The sequence below is a fragment of the Crotalus tigris genome, unplaced genomic scaffold (genome assembly GCF_016545835.1).
Source record: "Crotalus tigris isolate CLP2741 ecotype Arizona unplaced genomic scaffold, ASM1654583v1 scf7180000018397.643900, whole genome shotgun sequence".
Lineage (NCBI taxonomy): Eukaryota > Metazoa > Chordata > Lepidosauria > Squamata > Viperidae > Crotalus > Crotalus tigris.
The window spans coordinates 107,226-126,961 of record NW_024096982.1 but is presented as its reverse complement, the minus strand read 5'-3'; the positions used below and the strand labels follow the sequence as shown (position 1 = coordinate 126,961).

The following is a 19,736-nucleotide window of genomic DNA, read 5'->3' as shown; positions in this document are numbered from 1 at the left end:
TTTTTTTAATGCATTTCTTTATTAAGTGGTTGTATACATTTTATTTGTATATTATAATAGTTAATAATTGTATCTGTGTTAATGCTAACACTATATTGCAATATAACTATTTTTTAAGTCACTTTTTTTTGTTTGTTTGTTTGATCGACATGGAACAGGTCCAAAAGAATCTTTTACCTATGGATCTGCACATAAAGTGACTGGAGTCCATAAATATTTTACAGTCCAGATTCTAGTTTAAATAACAAGTGACACCTCCTTTGAATAGATTTATTTACCCTTAGTATATAATTTTTTTCCTGCAAATTGTTGAAAGGCTGCTGTCATTTTAAAAATCTTAATGCTTATACTTGGCATAGATGAAAGCTGCATCATATTGTCTTATATAACATTCAACAAAATGAGAGTTTATTTCCTTCAGGTATCATTATCAGAGAATGAGGATTCACAAGATTCTTCAGATAGCATGGACTCTTCCCAGAAAGCAAGAGGTCTGTTAGCACGCCGTCCATCTTATAGGTCTGTATTTTATACCAAAATATAATTTCTTCTCAGATCTGTACTAGAATTATTATGGAAAATAATATTTCATGGCAAACTTGGATTATTTGAAAAAAATGGAAGATTACCAATTCTTTTGGCCTCATCTATACTAGCCAAATGGCAAAAAAAATGGTCAAGGACATATTTTTAAAATCATTTTTGGAATGGATAAATTCCCTAACTGCAAAAGTCTGATTAGATAGTATCTATTTAAAAAAAAAGCCTCTCAATGGAAAGAACCAATATTGGTCTTTTCAGTTTCTTTAAATCAGTGTTTTTTTAAAGTATGGTCTAAGAACCCCTAGGGATCCCTTTTTTTACGGCTCCACAAAATCAATTATTTGCCAGAAATGAAGTTATTTGCAAAAATTTAAAAATGTTAAGTTTTTAAAAATTCTTTTAAATGAATCTACCAGGTCACTTATTCTGACAGTTGCTTCCTTATTAAGTTTTCTCAATGATTTAATTTTAAAAAAAACTTGGCCAGCATTTATGTTTTACAGTCCTAAATATAACAAAAATTCTGTGTTGTGGTTCTTTCCACATGTTTTCAGAGAGGAGTAACTGCTGGTGACAAAATAAATAAAAAGTTATTAAAAAGACTTCTAGTGTTTCTTAACTGCATGCATATTAGTATTATAAAAGAGCATAAGAACATCAAACCAAATAGCCATCAAACCAACTAAATCACCATTGTAATAGTAGTTTTTAAATTTATACAGCCTTAGCAGCATTAACAACGCTTTTTGTTCCCTGCTTCTAGAAAGCTGAGAAGAGTTTTTAAAAAGCAGTCCAACCACAGGATATAAGAATAGCCCAGTTGCAGTGTTGGGAATAGTCAGAAAACTCAATATAGCGTTTTTCTTTCACAGTTTCAACAAAACTTTCAAAGACATTGTTTTGTTTCATGTTCAGAACATTTAACTATTTTGAGGTTAGAACATTTTGAGGTGACAGTGTTTTGTACAAGTCTAGATTGTAGTACTTCCTGATGAAAAAGTCCCTGAAGAGATAGGAGATGAGTTATTCTGCACAAATAATCTTTGCTCTGCAGTAGGGAAATCTGCAGACTGTTCATGAGCTTTGGTTGGTTCACAATATCAAAAATTTATTTATTTATTTATTTATTTTTAAAATTTATAAGCCGCCCCACTCCCGAAAGACTCTGGGCGGCTAACAATAAAAAACACATAAAACATAACAAAACAACAATACAAAAACAATCATCCAGGGGTAAAGTTTTATAAACCCCAGGCCTGCCGGAAAAGCCAGGTCTTAAGTAGCTTACGGAAGACCAACAGGGTGGGAGCGGTCCTAATCTCCGGGAGGAGCTGATTCCAAAGTGTGGGCGCCATCACAGAGAAGGCCCTCCGCGGCCCCGCCAAATGGCACTGCTTGGCCGACGGGGCCTGAAGGAAGCCCAGCCTGTGGGATCTAACCGGACGTAGGGAACTATGAGGTAGTAGGTGGTCTCGCAAATAGCCTGGCCCTCAGCCATATAGGGCTTTAAAGGTAATGACCAACACCTTGAATTGGACCCGGAGACCAATAGGCAACCAGTGCAGCTCACGGAGGATAGGTGTAACGTGGGTGTATCGAGGAGCACCCACTATCACTCGCGTGGCTGCCTTCTGGACCAACTGTAGTCTAATCATGTTTAGAACCAAACGTTTACTAATTCCAAATGTTAATTTCAGTCTGTAAAGACCTAAATCATGTGAGGGAAATATTTTAATGTCTGCATGCCACATAGATTGCTAGCTGATGTTCTGGCTAATTGTTGGCATTGATGGTACCGTGGTTAGAATGCAGCATTGCGGGCTAATTCTGCCAGATGCCAGGAGTTTGATTCTGGCTGGCTCAAGATTGATTCAGCCTTCCGTCCTTCCGAGATTGGTAAAATGAGGACTCAGATTATTGGGGGCAATATGCTGATTCTCTAAACCACTTAGAGAGGACTATAAAGCAATACATAAGTTTAAGTGCTATTGCTGTTCCTAGTGGTTAAAGATCCTGTATTTTCTGAAGCTAACAGCCACAGATTGCCCATTTGTTTTGTGTCTATAACCTGAATTTGAGGGAGTCAGTGTAGTGAAGTAAATTGTTAGATGTATTTCAAGAAGACCCAACTTCTGTGTCCACTGGGTGAGTTTTGGCAAGCCCTTCTGTCTCTGAGTTTTACCGGGCTCAGGACTATTGTGAGGATAAACTTAGGGAAACCATGGTTTATATTTTTGGGTATCTCCTCCTCTGTTTGCTTAGAAGTCTCTGCAGTAGACATTCCCTCTGATTTCTTAAATTCCATATCGCCTTTCTCCAAAAAGTCTCTGTGATTATTGAAAAATTCCTCTGCTTGGAATGGGGTGTCCAGTCTATATCTTTTCGAGTCCCAAAAATTCAGTAGCCCTTCTGGAATCAACCATCTAAAATTCACTCCTCTATCAATCAGTTTCCTTGTTAAAAATTGATAATCTCTTCATGCTTCCCTTAATTTTCTAGGAATCTGTTTAAGAACTGCAAGCTCTTTATCTTTATACTTCATAGGTTGGTCCCTTACAATTCTCAAAATTTCATCTCATCGATTTATTTTAAGAAATCTGACATGGACCTCCCTGGGCACTCTGTTCCTTCTTGCGTAATTAGAGTTGATTCTAAAAACCTGGTCCAATTCCCTATTCATTTGGTCCTTTTCCATTCCAAGTAAATCCACCAGTAGTCCACTCATCAAGTCTAATAAGTTCTCATCTTTCTCTTCTATCACATTTTGAAATCTTAAGAAATACGATGTCCGTTCCATCTCCATGACTGCCATATTTCCTTCCAATTCCGCATTAGATTGTGCCAACCTTTGGTTTTCCTCTTGTAGGGCACTAATTTCTCATCTACCACTGCTGACTTGTCTTCTATTTTCTGCATTCTTTGTTGTGTATCTATCATCATCTGTTGAAACGCTTCTATTCTTTGGTCCATCTTAAAGATATCGTTCTTCAAATCTTCATAGATTCTCTCTAAGTCCTTTTTCATATCCATTCTGGAATCCGCAATTGCCTGGAATATGGCCTGTGTATCTTTTTGTTGAGCTTGTTGGGTTTCCTGTTGTAGAAATGTAGTAATAGATTTTTGAGGAGCCAGACTCACCGAAGTTGAGGCAGGGGCTGAAGAACCCTTTTTCACCCCTTTCGCCAAATTTAGAGTACTCATCTTCAATTTGTAATTTGTAACACAATAACAGGCCTGATGGCCACTTTATTTGTAATCCAATATGGAGGCCCACTGGCCGATTGTAATCCACCAAAATGCACAAGAAGGTGAAAGAAGGATAAAAATAGTAGTCCAGTGCCCTCTTATTATCAGGAGACAAGGCCAATTTTTTTTAAAAAAAAAAATAAGAAAAATCAAAAGAAGAAAATTATCCAAAAAAGAAAAATTATCGAGGAGCCCTAGAAAAAGGGAAAAAAAGATATGGACAAAGAAGCACCCAAAGTCTCTAGAAAAAGAGTAAGAAAAAATAAGCCAGAAAAGAAAAAAAAAAACCAAGCCTACAAGGCAACAGTAATCAAGTTTTAATTCAATTGCAGCTTTGCAAGATCTTCTTGTGTAGTTTCCTTACTACAGAAAATACAACTAGTCACAGATAGCAAAAAGCCAGTCACTAGGCAAAACAAAAAAAACCAAAGCTCTCTCTTGAAGGTCTCTAAAAGATAAGAATGTCTGGGCACATAGCCAAGTATCTGGGCATTGAGCCAAACTTTGCAGGTATGTATCCAAGGTCAGAGAGAGAAAAAAATAAAAAAGAAGAAAATAAAATATAACCACCAGGGGACGCTGTTTCTTTCCCTGTTGTTTGAATGGGGAGAGAAAAAAAAGTTTAAAAAGTGAAACAGCAAGCTAAAGTTCCGTAGCAAGGCAATTGAGCTGGCTTCCAAAAAAAAAAAAAAAAGAATATATATCATAGCAATCTTGCTTTTCCATCCATAATAAAATATAGTAAGACATTCTACTTTAATTCCATTGAAAAAGAATTCGAAAATTTTATAATAAAGCTTAAACCACCGTTTTAGGGGAGGGGGGAACCAAAAACCTCTTCTCCCTCCCTCGAGCTTCCAGCTTCAGCTCAAAGGTAGGCAATTTATTTCAAAAGGTCCAGTTTGCCATAAATATTGAAGTTATCTCACCTGGAGCAGTTGCTTGTTCTCAATCAGCTGTCTTCTGTCTCCGACGATCAGCTGGTGATGGCGGCGATTGCAGAAACTCTCTGCCCTTCTTTTGCCAGTTCCAGGGGCTGTTTTGAGTTCAGAGAGCTGGCTACCACCGGCTCTCCTTCCTCAAATGTTCACCCCTCGGTGGTCACCCCTCCAGGGTGGCATTCAGCCCAGATGGGCCCGCCAGGGAAAGAATTCCAGACTCTGGGGACGGAGAATCGTCACCAGTGACGTTTTTCAGCCATGGTTTATCTTTTACTGCTACCATACAGCAGTATCTCACAACTTCCAAGTTAACCTGTGAGCTTGTGCAAGAACTTCAGTCTGCTTCTAAAGCTGTTTGGACTTTCCTGGCTATCTAATAGGATATTTTAGTCATGGAATCTAGATTTTAATACTGCTTCCCAAGCAAATGCTAACTGTCTTTTATAAAATATCCACCTTCAATCTTTTTATTACATTTATTATACCTTTCTATAACATATTCAAAAATATGCATTACTAGCAAACAGTCATTTTAATGAAAAGTTTTTAGTTTTATAAGGCTACACAATATTGGACTCTGCTTCTCTTGAATTTGAAAAAAAGCCAAACTGTGCCTAAAATTATACATATTGTAATAATCAATGTAATAATACTATAGCAATTTATTCAGCATTTCCAGTAGTATACATCTGATACATTGTGTTGTTTTTTTATAGAAAAATTTTGAATGACCTTTCTTCTGAAGATACAAGGGATAGGAAAGGAGATGAATCAAATGCTGTTGTCACTTCAATGCCTGTCACAACACCTGTTTATCAGACCAGCACTGGTCAATATAGTATGTATTAATTAATACACGTCTACACTGGGTACGTTGCTAGTGCCCATGATTCTAATTCAAAATTACAATCCCTTCCAAAATTATTTATTATCAGAAAAACAAAGCAATGATTTTGGAAATGTTTTTAATTCAATAATTATTTATTATGAGTTAAAATCACATTTTTCTCATACTAAATATTCATTCAAAACATGTAATCGAACAAGTTAGCATTGAGAAAATGGAGGAACATTTTTAAATTGACAATTGAAGATTACTTAATACTTATTTTTAGGCAAGAAACTGTATTCAGTGGAATATTCCTGTGGGACTGCCCAAAAGAAAACAAATCTTGCTTATTGTTTATCTTATACTGTGCACTATTCAGCATCTTCCCTCTTTCGTTCTGCCTTGTTTTGAAGTTGCCATTGCCCCAAATGGACCGTTACAGTTGAGCAGTCCAAGTGCGGAGAGTGTGCAGGGCTTACAGACGTTTACAAATGCTACTGGGACTCCACTATTACAGTATGTGCAGACATCTGATGGCCAGCAGATACTTGTACCAAGTAATCAGGTAGTGGTGCAAAGTAAGTATCCACTTTAAATACAGGTAGTACAAAGTAAGTATACACTTTAAATACAGATCACAACAGTTCATTTAGTGATCATTCAAAGTTACAACAGCATTACAAATGTGACTTATTATCATTTATCACAGTTACGACCTTTGTAGTATCCACATGATCATGTGATCAAAATTCAGATGCTTGGCAACTGGTTCTTACTTATGACTGTTGCTGTTTCCCAAAGTCATGTGATCACCTTTTGTGTCCTTCTACAAGCAAAGGCATATTCACTTAATCAGGTTACTAACTTATCAGCTGTAGTGATTCACTTAACAACTGTGGCAAGAAAGGTTGTAAAATGGGGCAAAACTCACTTAACAAATGAAATGTTGGGCTCAGTTGTGCTCCTAAATCAAGGACTACTTGTAATTCAAACTATTAATCTCTGAAAGCTGACTGCGTAACCAGTCACTCTCTCTCAGTCTAACCTACCTCACAGGGTTGTTGTTGTGGGGAAAGTAAGAGGAGGAAGGGCGAGATATTAATAAATAAATATTAGTACCAATTCATTAAAAGTCCATGTATAGCAAGGTTGTTCAATTTTCAATATACCTAAGGCTTTGGTGCAATTCCCAAATTCCTTCCATAATTTATTAGTGGAAATTGATCATAATATTTAGCTTTGGCGACTAAGATGTTTTCCTACAGCAAAAGAAGGGTGACCTGTGGTAAATATTATTCTTCCAGTTGCTCTGGGAAAAGGCTTAGAATTGTTGTGATGCTACTTGTCTACAGGGATTTAGCTCTTTTCCCAATTTTGGCTCTTCTTGTTCCAACTCTTCTAGCCATCCTTCTGGCCAGGACTATGCAGATTAGCTGTTTTCTTTCCTTTGCCTTTTCTTTGGTCACCTGAAAGTAGGGTTGACAGGAAAGGGTTAAATCCTCCCTCTGATGAAGGAAAAGCCTCCCTTCAATCTTAATCTTTTTTCTGAGAGAATTTTTTCTTTTGGCTTCAAGTAGACTGGGAAAAAAAGCAGCAGCAGCAATAATTGAAGAGAATGTCACAGAGGTTAAATAAAATGGACTTCATGTTGATAATGCTGCAACTTTAAGGTTTGCTCCTTCCAAGAAGAGCTCCAGCAGTGTGGGAACTGCACCAAGGCAACAGAGACCATTGGGCCCAGGCAACAGGGAAAGAAGGGAGTTGGCAATGAACGACCATTTCTCATTTTCACTGAAGCAGCAAGCTGTGCCCTTTTCCCCACCTCCCTTTGATTAGCACCAGGAAAGGCTGCTCAGTCCAGTGAATAGGCCAGAAGTAGAAGGGAACTCATGGAGAGACCAGGATGATCCATCCAACTTCCATCTGCTGGTTGTTGAGACACCAGATGGCCTCGGTATTGTAGTTGTATCTTCTGGAGGACCTCTTCCTCTCCAAATTCATAGTAACTGTCAGGACCACACTGTGCTGATGAATAAAACCATTCAAGTGGCCTCTCTACCAGTGCTGACTAGCAGGCTGAGATAGAGTCACCAGATGAGTTCAGAAGCAGAGAGCTTCTATCAAGACATCTATCAAGGATAAATACATATATCTTCTGCTTCCCATTGCCGATGTGGCAAAGGAAGAACATAAGAGTACCATATTGGGGGCATTTGGAGCTCTTATGTGATGCACCATGTCAGTCAGCAGAGGATGCTGGGGATGAGAAAGTGGCTTGGAGCTGGCCTAGCTTGGTCCAGTATGATGGCATCCCCTCTGAACCTGACAGATACCCCACATAGCCTTTTACCCTCTTTCCCCATAGAATGAAGGTGGCAATATATCACCTAATATTGGCATAAAGGAATGGAGGATCTGTTCTCCCTATTTCTGTTCAAGGGAGTAAAAATTGCAGCTTGGCATGTCATCCTGAACCTCAGACCATTGAACAATTCAATTAGCCATTGAATCTGTAGAGTGGGAATTACTGAGGTGCATGACAGACACCATTATCTAATAATCTTTTAAACTGATAAACATGCCAGAAGCTTATCTGCTCATTTTCATCAGAGTTTTCTTGGATTTTCATAAGTGAAGCAACAGTCCCAGTTCAGAGCACTACTCTTTGAGCTGACTTCAAGTTCACATCTGGAGCATCATCTTTGCATGCAAAAGTCTTCCCATTTGGTTAAAAGGTTAAAAAGAAACAAGGAATGAGAAAGTTTTTGAAGAGCCTCACCTACCCCCACCCCCAATAATTTCTATGTACATGTAATTCTCTTTTTAAAAAAAATGTTTTATTGATTTTTTTACAATAACAATCCTTAGTGCCTAGTGTACAGCATATTGTCTTGGTTCATATATTTTGAAAAAAACAATTAGTAGTTAATTAATAGTCAATAATCATTTTTGTACTTCCATAATTAGTATATTAATTAATAGTATATTTCTTTGATCTTCCCTTCTCCCAATAGTATTCTTCTTCAACCTTAAGCAAATATAATTCTTAATCATTTCAGTACATATATGGTTAAATATAAACATTTTTCATGTTTGTACAAATAATAATAACGTCCATATATGACATTTTTTTCTTATTGACTTGTGTTTTTATAAAAATCATCTTATTAGTTCACCATATATCCTATTTTCATAATTCTTAAGCTTAATTTCCCCTTAATATTCAAACAATTCTTATCAGTCATAATTTTCTCAATATTTATCATCTAAATATCCAGATTTTCCATTTAGATACACCATCCCAATGTTTTCATATTTCATGTGTTATAAAAATACTATACTGTTATCTATCTTATGACATCTACATATAACATCTTTTCTGATCAGTTTATATTTCACTTATATTTGTAAAAGTTAATTTGTTAAATCACTATATATCCTATTTTTTAAGTTCTTGTTTAAACTTAATTTCCCCTCAGTATTTCACTCACTCCTTAGTCCTAATTCTCTTCAACTTAATTTACCTTTAAATTTCACACTTTTCATTCACATACATCATCTCAATATTTTTACATTTTACACACTATATTACTTATATCTCTTATCCCTCTTATTGTAAGGTCCTTTTATATCCAAAATTATCTGTACTTTTAACCGTATTCAAACAAGTGTTTGTTCATGTAATACTCCATCTGGTAGAGTGAGTCAAATCTCTTGAATCTGTCTCTGGCCACCTTCTTTTGCCAAGTAGCTTTCCAAATTGATATATTCCACTTGCCAGGAAGTTCTTTTATTTTTGTAAGTATTGTTGGGAGTGGAGAAGACAGAATGCATAAAAGATATGCTTTTGTCTCCCAAACTCTAATGGTTCTCCTGGCAGTTCTATAGTCCATTTTGTTAAGTCTTCTTTCTTATCCTCAGGTTTATTTTGACATTCTGATGAATAAAGTATCTTTTCCATTTTTGTTGCTATGTCCAAGTCTTGTAGGTTTTTTCCTGTTTGTGTTAAATTATAATTCTCCTCATTTGTAGCTTCGCTGATTAAGTCATTTTCTTCTAGATTATGTTCTGTTATTTGAATTGTTTGTTCATTCTTTACCAACATTTTCTGTTTTTTGATTGTGGATTTACATTAGAGATGTGCTCATTTATGTCATCAAAGTTGTTTTTTTTTATCTCCTTATGGTTTAAATCTATTGTCATTTGTATCTGTTGTAGCATTACATACATTTACTCCTGGAAAGTATTTGTCTTGTCTTGAAATGTTGCTTCTGGAGGTCTTTGATATTTCAGGCTAGGTCCTTCAGTAGTAAGTATTAAATGTGGTTTTCTGTCATTTTTTGATAAGCATACAATATCCATGTTGTCTCCCCCTTTTAAATAGTCTTTCATCAGTGCCATAGTCTCTATAATTATAATTGTCAAACCAGCCAAACTCAGAATCCAAACAGTCCAATTTTATATAGTTCTTATCTTTATATATAATTTTTATAACCCACTGTATTTCCAATTGTCAAGGCATCAGTAAAATCAGTATTTTACAACAGTGCTTTTATTCAGGCGTCAGTTGTCAACCAGTTCAGTATATTTAATCACCTTGAGTCCTTCCTGTAAATTCCTCCCTAAAAGATTAGCTCAGAGTCAAAGTTTTTCTTTTTTTATAAATAATTCTTGAGTTTAGACAACAGTCAGAGTATTTCTTTTCCTACAGGCACTTTTTAATCTTATGGCTGGCCCAGTATGTATTTTTTCTTTGTTCCCACCCAGCTGTCTTCTGAGGATTATTAAAATTCAAGGGAACAGATTATTCTTTATTTCTGAGCGTATTGCCAATTTCTGAGTCAGTGTTGTTAATGTTCTATGCTCTAGTTCTCCATTAGGTGTCAGTAGTAGTTTATTTTCCAGCTTTTTCAGACAAAAATTATTATTATTTATTATTATTTTTATAGTTTCATCAAAACCCTTTAAGGTATAGTCTTAGCAGTTATTTTTTAATTTATAGATTTATCCAGACTGTAGTATTTTAACTTTGATTTCAGTAAATTTCTTTCCCCCTTAAAGGTTAATTTGCCGCTTCCTTCTATGAGGGAGTGGGGGTGTAGTCCCCTCCCTTCACTTTCGGAGGTTTTCTTAATTTGGGGATCTTTCCCAAGGATTTAGTTACAGAGGAGAGGAGAGAAGATCGGTACTCTCACCAGTTCCAAGCACGCTATTCACTATTGTTCTGGTTTGTGCTCTTGGACTTCGGCTGCAAGTAGCTTGGGCTAGACGTTGGTGTGCAGCTAGCTTTTCTCCTATCGGGTTAGAGGGCTTCTCCTGGATCGAATGGAACAACTACTGTCATTCCATGATCATCAGGACACCCTTCTTTGTCAACTCTCCAGGGCAACTTCAGACCCATTCAGGATCCCCTGGCAGGGCGAAATCAGCTGTGGAGTGCGGAGCACTGCAATCCCGCAGCGGTGTGCTATGGCACAAAAATCGGAAGTCATAACTCCTTTCTTTATAAAGTATTATGCAGAATATTCAGCACAATAACATCTGAGGCTTCAGTAGGTTGAAAACCATGCCAATCACGCATGTAGGTGTTTAGAGGCTAAGAAAAATCTTCAGGAGAATGTTTTGTGGTGAAGGTAAAGAGTTCATTCAAACTTCAAATACTTCCTTGGGAGATCTTTATAGAGTCGTCACCTGGCCATATTTATTAATTACTGCAAGGTTAATTTACATAAACTCTTCACAAATTTCCTCTAACAAGATAATCTACAAAAAATAGTTTCTGGCAAAGCTCCAACCCCAGAAATGGCTCTAGTATGTCTCACTGTAGAAGCTAGTATATTAGACTTATAATGAAGGTCCACTTCCTATAGCAGGGACAGGCCACCTAGCCTATCCAGGCAGTTACAAGAAAGTGGGGAGAGGAAATGCATCAGGACTCCATCAATTTCTGTAGCTAATTACACATAAATCTCTTCAAAATTTCTCCTCCCACAAAAAGCTGGTTTTAGTTCTTCCCTTAGAACAGGGATAGGCAAACTTAGCTCTTTTATGACTCGTGGACTTCAACTCCCAGAATTCCTGAGCCAGCCACGGTGGCTCAGGAATTCTGGGAGTTGAAGTCCACAAGTCATAAAAGAGCCAAGGTTGCCTACCCCTGCCCTAGAATGAGTAATGCAATAAAATCTCTTATTGTAAAAAATGGGTAATTGCTGTTAAGTCATGTGTACTATTTTCTATCATTTAGCCAGTCTAACTATTTGGGAACTGTCTCTAATGCTTGAGCCATTAAACAATTAGTCCTAACCAATTATATAATCATACTTTTTGATTAAAAAAGTAATATTCCATAAGTTTAATTCCATAAGTTTTGCAATTTTCCACTTTCCACATACAGATATCCATAGAAATTTCTGAAATGGGCTGAGTATTCTTGCTTATGCAGAGGAGATGACTGTTCATGCAAAGTCTTTGGTTCCCTTTGAAACCAAAGAGTAGTTATGCAAGGAAACTAAAGCTTATTGTAGCAGTGGCACCAGTTGTAATAATTGACTATGAATTATTTTTACAAGCCTCCACTTCTTCAAATTAACATTTCTGTGTATAAGTTTTCTTGTGTATTCTGTGGTATATCATCCTTAATAAACAACCACTACTTTTTGTGTTCGAGTACTGCCTACTTTTTCTGAGTAAGACCAATAATTGTTTCCTAACTATGCCTATCTTTGATTCAAAGGACTGGAAATAAACCTCAGCCAAGAAAAGATCTCTTTTGGAATCTAGTTTTCACAGATATCCTAATTCTTAGAATTTTCCTTTTATTTTAATGCTAGTTTTGGATTATTTGAAAACAAACATGGATATAACATTTTAAACATTAAACCTCTTGTTTAATTTAAATTTAGACCTGTTTGTGCCATCTACTCACACTGAAGATTTTGAACTGCATTTTTATGCTCAGTGCCCCATTGTTAGCTAATATTTTCAATAATTATAATTAATAATTATTTCTGAAGTATGTAAGATGCCATTTATATATAAAACTGGTATTGTAAGAAAGTTTTTTGTGTAGGGTGTTCCAGGCAGTTACAATCTCCAACATTGCTTGCCTGTCATTGCCCATTCCATCAGATCTGGCAGAGAAGGCGTAATGGAGGTCCTGTCTGTCATGACACTTGGCAGGTCCCAGGAGATGGGCCTTCTCAGCCAAGGCAGCCACCTTTTGGAATCTTCTCCCCCCCCCCCCGGAAGCGAGGTTAGCTCCGTCCCTCTTAACATTCCACAAACCCCTTGAGATCTGGTTATGCCATCAAGCCTGGTTCCCTTACGGCAGTTGTCAGTATCTTCTTTTGTTCATGTGCTTTTTTATTGTTTTCATGACTGCTTTTATATATTTGTTGATTTTTAATTAAATACTGTATGCTGCCCAGAGTCACTTTTTTCTGAGATGGACAGCCATATCAATTTGATGAATAGAATACATTTAAAAAGGTGTTTTCAAAAAAAGACTTAATACTCTAATCCAGTGACCATTTGACCTGACTTTTAAATAGCAAAGGATATTGCAATAGAATGGAAATGAAGGGAGAGAGTGCCGAAAGCAACTTACAGCCTCCCAGGTGTTTTATTAGCTGCAGTATTGTAAGAGAAGCTGATTTAAGGCAAGGTCTAGCGCACAGGTGGGCAACCTGCGGCTCCGGAGCCGCATGCGGCTCTTTCAGCCTTCCCCTGTGGCTCCCAGCCTCCTCTGCCTTTGCAGAGAGAGACAGAGACAGAGAGAGGCAATTGCGCTTCTCTCTCTCTCTCTCTCTCTCTCTCTCTCTCTCTCTCTCTCTCTCTCTCTCTCTCTGTGTGTTTGTGTGTTTGTGTGTGTGTATAAAAGAGAGTGCACTCACAGTGTTCTCCGAGGAGCTGAAAAGCTTACTGGGCGGAGCTCCTCCCTTTCCTGCATCTCTGCAAGAAGCAGGAAGCAGGAAGTGCAGGAGAGAGCTAGCTAGCCCAGCTAGGCTGATTCAGGAATTCTGGGAGTTTAAGTCCATGAGTCATAAAAGAGACGAGGTTGCTTACCCCTGAGCTTGTTGGACAACAGCTTGAAGCTTGCCAGGTGAGCAGCAGATAGGAGGGGGGGGAGAAAGAGAGAGAGAGAAAGAGAGAGAGGGAGGGGGAGAGAGAGAGAGGAAAGAGGGAGAGAAAGAAAGAGTGGGGGAAGAGGAGTGGCAGACCAAGGGCAGATAGAGAGGGAGGGAGGGAGAGAGACAGAGAGAGAGAGAGACCCTTTTGCATCTAAAATGAAGATAACACTGCATATATCCTTTTTTTACCTGTGTCTGTAGGTAATTTTATTCTCTTAAAGCATTCTCTTGGTGATCATTGTTTTAATAGTATGGATATTCCCAAGAGTGATATTTTTACTTTTATTTTTAATTGTGTGTGTGTGTGTGTGTGTGTGTGTGTGTGTGTGTGTGTGTATGTATATAGGTCTTTGGTTGTTCGGGTTTTCTCCCGCGTAAAATTGGAAGTGTCTTGGCGACGTTTCGACGAAGTCCCTTTCGTCATCTTCAGGCTGGTGTTTTCAGCTTCCTGCTTCGAGGAGCAATGTGTGGTCTTAGCTGTTTCTTCCTTTTAACTGCCAGTGGGGGTATGAACTGATTGGGTGGGAGCTTGGCTGTGTTCTGATTGGGTGGAGGTGTGTTCTGATTGGTTAGGGGCTTGGCTGTGCTCTGATTGGCTGGGGGAGCCCCTAACCAATCAGAACAGACCTCCACCCAATCAGAACACAGCCAAGCTCCCACCCAATCAGTTCATACCCCCACTGGCAGTTAAAAGGAAGAAACAGCTAAAATCACACATTGCTCCTTGAAGCACGAAGCTGAAAACACCAGTCTGAAGATGACGAATGGGACTTCATCGAAACGTCGCCAAGACACTTCCAATTTTACGCGGGAGAAAACCCGAACAACCAAAGACCTACATACAAACACCGCGAAAACCTCAGAAAACATATATATATATATATATATATATATATATATATATATATATATATATATATACATACATACATACATACATACACATACATACATACATATACACATACACATACATACATACACACACACACACACAGCTATAATAAAGGTAAAAAAGGATATATGCAGTGTTATCTTCATTTTAGATATCAAAAGGGTTTTGCGGCTTCCGGTGTTTTGTTTTTGGTGGGAAACGGGTCCAAGTGGCTCTTTGAGTGTTTTGGGTTGCCTACCCCTGGCCTAGTACTTTGTCTGGTGCCCATGGAGGTCCAGGCGAAGGAAACATCATTTTATATTTTCACCCTCATTGTAGTGAATGAAATTAATTGCAGACAGTAAAGAAAATAATGGTATATGCAAAAATAAAATCACTCAGATTTCCAAATCTTTTTCCAAATCCGTTAAAAAATGAAATGTAGGAGTCCATCATTTTCAGTATTTGCCTAAAAAAAAACCCACTAAAATTGTATTTTTGTTTCTTGCCCAACCCTAAACCTAGTGGAATCATTAATTTTATTTGGAGGGTGGAAGTGGCAGTATTTCAGAGTTTGGGAATCACGGCTTTACCTTGTGCTCTACTCTGATTCCTTAACAGCTGCATCTGGGGATATGCAGGCCTACCAGTTACGCAGAACACCAACCACCACTTCCCTTCCACAAACAGTTGTGATGACAACTCCTGTGTCCTTGACATCTCAGTCAACCAAAACAGATGATCCCCAACTAAAACGAGAAATAAGGCTGATGAAAAATAGGTATTTACTTTCCACTTACGTTCTGAAAAGAGATCTTGTGTACAGAGATTACCAATAGGTTTCAGTCTTTTATCTTGCCTAAGGAATATTATTCCCTTCTAAATGCTTGTTTATATTGCCTGCTTTTTTCCTGATTTCACTTTATTTTGGAGTGGGAAATGCCTTCGTTTAAAAATGCCTTATTTCAAGAAATAAGGGGAAAAGAATTGTTGTTTTTAATAAATAAGAAAGCAAGATTCTTGAAAAATAAATTTAATGTATCCCCCTAGGAGCCTTAGTTTTTTTTACTCGTGCTTCATAATGAAAAAGTATTGTGAAACGTTCCATCACATATACCCAGTGGTGGGATTCAGCCGGTCCGCACCATTTCGGCAGAAACGGTAGCTACTTTTTTGTTGCCCAGGCCCTGAATGGACTTCCGGAAGCAGCATCCACACAGAAAACTGGTTGTTCCCATATTTGAATCCCACCACTGCATATACCATATACTGATGGATCACTTGAACGTCTACCCTCTATGATTTTTAATGTATCAAACTTCTGAAGTAAAACCCTATATAGGCTTCAGACTATGTTACATCCTTCTGTGGGTACTTAGTTTGAGGCCATATTCAATGGATATACGATTATTTTGTTCCTTAACATTAGAGCAGATTTATACATAGTTGCAGTACCTTGCTTTTTCTTGGACTCATTTAACTGTAGACAGTCTTGACAGTTGATTTTATTTGGTATAAAATATTGAAAAAATGCTCAGCATTTATTTCAAAATTTACTTGAAAGAATTAAATCAGATCTTTATTGCTGCCAAAGATCAGCAAAAGGAGGGAAGAGCACCGTCAATTAAAAACATAAAAAGTTCATCAAAGATTTAAAAAGTAATATAAAGCTAAAAAGATATAGAACAAAATTCTATATATAAAACAAAAATCTAAAAGGAGGGGCAGGAGCATAAGATGAATGTAGGGGAGCATAAAGGTTAGTACATGGTAGACCATGTAAATCACAATACAGAGCACTCTAGAATGGCAAATCTATACTTAACCTGGCAAGGAAAATACCCTAATCATCATTTAAAGAAAAAAAAAATGATAATGGCCACCATCTTCTCTAAGCAAAAATGGAATGTTTGTAAAATATGTTGAATTTTGTATCGTAATTAACATATTTTTGCTTTTGGATTTCAGAGAAGCCGCTCGAGAATGCCGTAGAAAAAAGAAAGAGTATGTTAAATGCCTTGAAAATCGAGTTGCTGTCCTTGAAAACCAGAACAAAACTTTAATCGAAGAACTAAAAACTTTAAAAGATCTTTATTGCCATAAAAGTGTGTAAGAAAAGAAGGTAGAAGCTTTTCTGCAAATATCAGGGGGATTTGATTTTTTTAAAGATTAAAATGAAAGGTCAAAAATCTCTGTTCAAATTCTACAACTTAAAGACTCTTAAAATATTATTTGAAATTCTTGCGTGGCAGAGTACTAAAAGGAAGCATGAAATTGTGTGAAGCCATTCCTCTGGCACAACTGGAATCATGATTAAATCAGGCTATATGGACGTGTACCTTCTATCAATTGAACAATTGGATTCATGAGCTGTAGTTTAATTTTAAATGCTTGTTAACTTTTGATTGCAGTTAAATTGCAGATAAACTAAAATTGCCATCAGCTGTAAATGTCTGTTAACATATTTAATCAGAACATATTCATGTTTATTCTTTAACCCATCATACTAGACCTGTGCATGTAAATTTACAAGCAATGGACTGCATATCTTGCAATGAGCATTCATTCGGAGTCCATAAGCTCCAAATCCATGCATTCAGAGTTTCCAGTTGTGTGGTTTCTATTTACTTTTGTCATATTAGTGTACGAGGTCACCTTTGTATTTTTTGTATATCTGGAACAGTCCTCATATAAGAAGGCTTTTCAGTTTTGTATACATATTTTTTCCTTCAGATTGGAAATTCTAAGCTGCACTAATTTGTTGAGACCATAGAGATGATTTTGAAGGGAGACAATTTAAATGTTTTAATGTGCTGTTTATCAGTATTGATAAAAGCAATGGATTCCTTGTGATTGGAGGCACCTGAAGACATGAAATATATACCAATCACAGTTATTACAATGTTCGCTGTTTTATACAACTGAACAAATTCTACTGGAGAATACCTTAACTTTTTTTGCCTACGCATTTAATCACAGGTAAGAAAAATGTCTGAAAAATGAATTCAAGTGAATGTGCATCATGTATGCTATTTGAAGACCCCGTTCCTGGCATACAATGACTGAACAAATGCCAAGATCCTTAGCTCTGCCCATTTTATACCACAGACAAACTAAAATTACAAACCAAAGATAATGCACACAGAGAAACATTGAAGTACTTAATTTCAAGACTCTATTTGTAAACCTAATAGTAATTTGTTAAAATAATTCTGATTTTTATAAAGAATTAATCCAGCTGAAATTGATCTCAGATATATTTTTATAGTTAAAATATTTACCTTTTATATGGGTATTTTAGATATGTACAATTTCAGAAAGCAGATATTTTTATCTCAGATTGTCAACTTTATATTTGTAGAATATTTTGAGAAACTAAAGCCTATTTCTGTGTATTTCATCTGGTAGGGATTAACAAAAATATTCTTGAATATCTTGGGGTGGGGGAAAGATTCCTTTTGTTCATAGAAAAATGCATGGATCTTTTCAATATGAAGATGCTGTCAGGGATAATTGTGTTACTTTGCTTTCTTATTTTCAAGAAATGTTAAAGACTTATTTTGCATACCTAGTGAATGTTAAGCCAACAGTTGTTGCCACAATACTTTATCATTCCAATGATATCCTTTAAAATTATGCCATTAAATGCATTTCAATCTGTATTTTAGGCCAAGAAGATGCTATTATTATAATACTGCTGAATATGTTAAAATTCTGGGCAATTTTGAGATTATCACGATATAGCATTCCATAGAAAATGCCATGAAATCATTCCTTCTGCTACCAGCAGCCCCATGCATTAGAGAACAGAACAGCAGAATATTTCAATACAGCCATGGAATTATGTAGAAAATTGTTAATAAACTTTAAAACGAAAATGATAGTGCCTTTCTCTCCCAAAACTGTTAGCTTCCAAGAGCTGAAGAAGAAAAGAAGCTGCATGGATTTCTGCAGTTTTGGGGTAAACATATCAAAAAATGTGTACCTGTACAATAGGCTTGACACATCTGATGTAAACTCACCCAGCAAAGAACAACAACTTGAAATGGGAAGCCCTTAAAAAAAAAAAGGTTCCTATCTTTGAAAATAAGCCATATGCTTCTCTTGGTTCTGTTCTCTTTTTAAAGACTTAAGGGGGGGAGGGGGCTACTTTCCACTTTTTATTGCCTAAATTGGGCATAGGCAATTTAATGCTTACCAGGTATACTGGACTGAAGTTCACATTATTCTAACCTGATATGATGGACAAAAAGGATTGTGAGAAGTTGTGATCCATGAACCTGGAGGACAAGTTGCCTATCTCTGTACTTAAAATATTTTGAAAAAAGAAATTGGATTCTGGGAATGGATATCTTTGGAAGCTCCTCTTCAGGGCTCCCACTTTCTGTAGGTACAAGCAGAGCTAGGTAAGTCTCAGCAGCCAATGTTATGTGGTGACGTAACATAGAGGGCTGAAATGTTCAGGGTGAAATGTAGCCAAAGCTATTAGTTTTGCACCAGAGCTCCACAGTTATGGACTGTGGAGAGAAGGGTATATATATATATATATATGCACATGAACTTTTCCAATTATTTATCCTCACCTGAATGTTGAACTCTTTAAAAAAAATGCCTATGATATATATCTACAAAAACTTTTAATAAATAAAACTTATCAGAAAGTGCCTAGTTATTTCTTTTAAAATGATCTCTAAATATGATACACATACACACACATGTACAATGTCAGATTGCAAACGCCCATCATCCCAACACACAAATCTGCTTTGCCACATTGTTCATACATAAAATTGTGAACAGCTGCTGTTCATAAAGCAGAGCACCTGTGTTGTTAGTCTCTGCTATGGATCGCAACCACCACAACTAAAGTACAGTATAGCTCCTACAGCTGAATTCACTTCTGTGCTTTTGTTAATTTCATTACCTTCAGAAGAAAATTGATGTTTTCAGATTTAATACCATTTGACATTTAACACTTAACATAAATTCTGATACCTATGTTAGCTCAATATTGCTATATGTATATCTCAAAATATATTTAATAGTAGCAACAAATACTTTGGTATTCAGAAACTATTAAAATATTGTTATTTCACAACAAGAAGAGGCTTTTTAAAAAAACAGTATGCAGCCTGCTGCTGATGCTTTGCAAAACTAAACATTTGCATTGCAAC

At 36.7% G+C, this 19,736-nt stretch overlaps 1 protein-coding gene across 2 annotated transcripts in view; it reads left to right on the top strand.

The window, feature by feature from the left end:
• The window catches only part of ATF1 (activating transcription factor 1), a 35,571-nt gene extending 16,352 nt beyond the window's left edge, over positions 1–19,219 (top strand). For both annotated transcript variants that reach the window (XM_039352030.1, XM_039352031.1), the window contains exons 4-8: positions 422–519; positions 5,447–5,568; positions 5,973–6,137; positions 15,184–15,343; positions 16,531–19,219. In XM_039352030.1, the coding sequence (XP_039207964.1) occupies positions 422–519; positions 5,447–5,568; positions 5,973–6,137; positions 15,184–15,343; positions 16,531–16,675 (690 nt within the window). In that variant the 3' untranslated portion in view covers positions 16,676–19,219. The remainder of the gene's footprint in view (positions 1–421; positions 520–5,446; positions 5,569–5,972; positions 6,138–15,183; positions 15,344–16,530) is intronic.
• Positions 19,220–19,736: the final 517 nt, after the last annotated feature.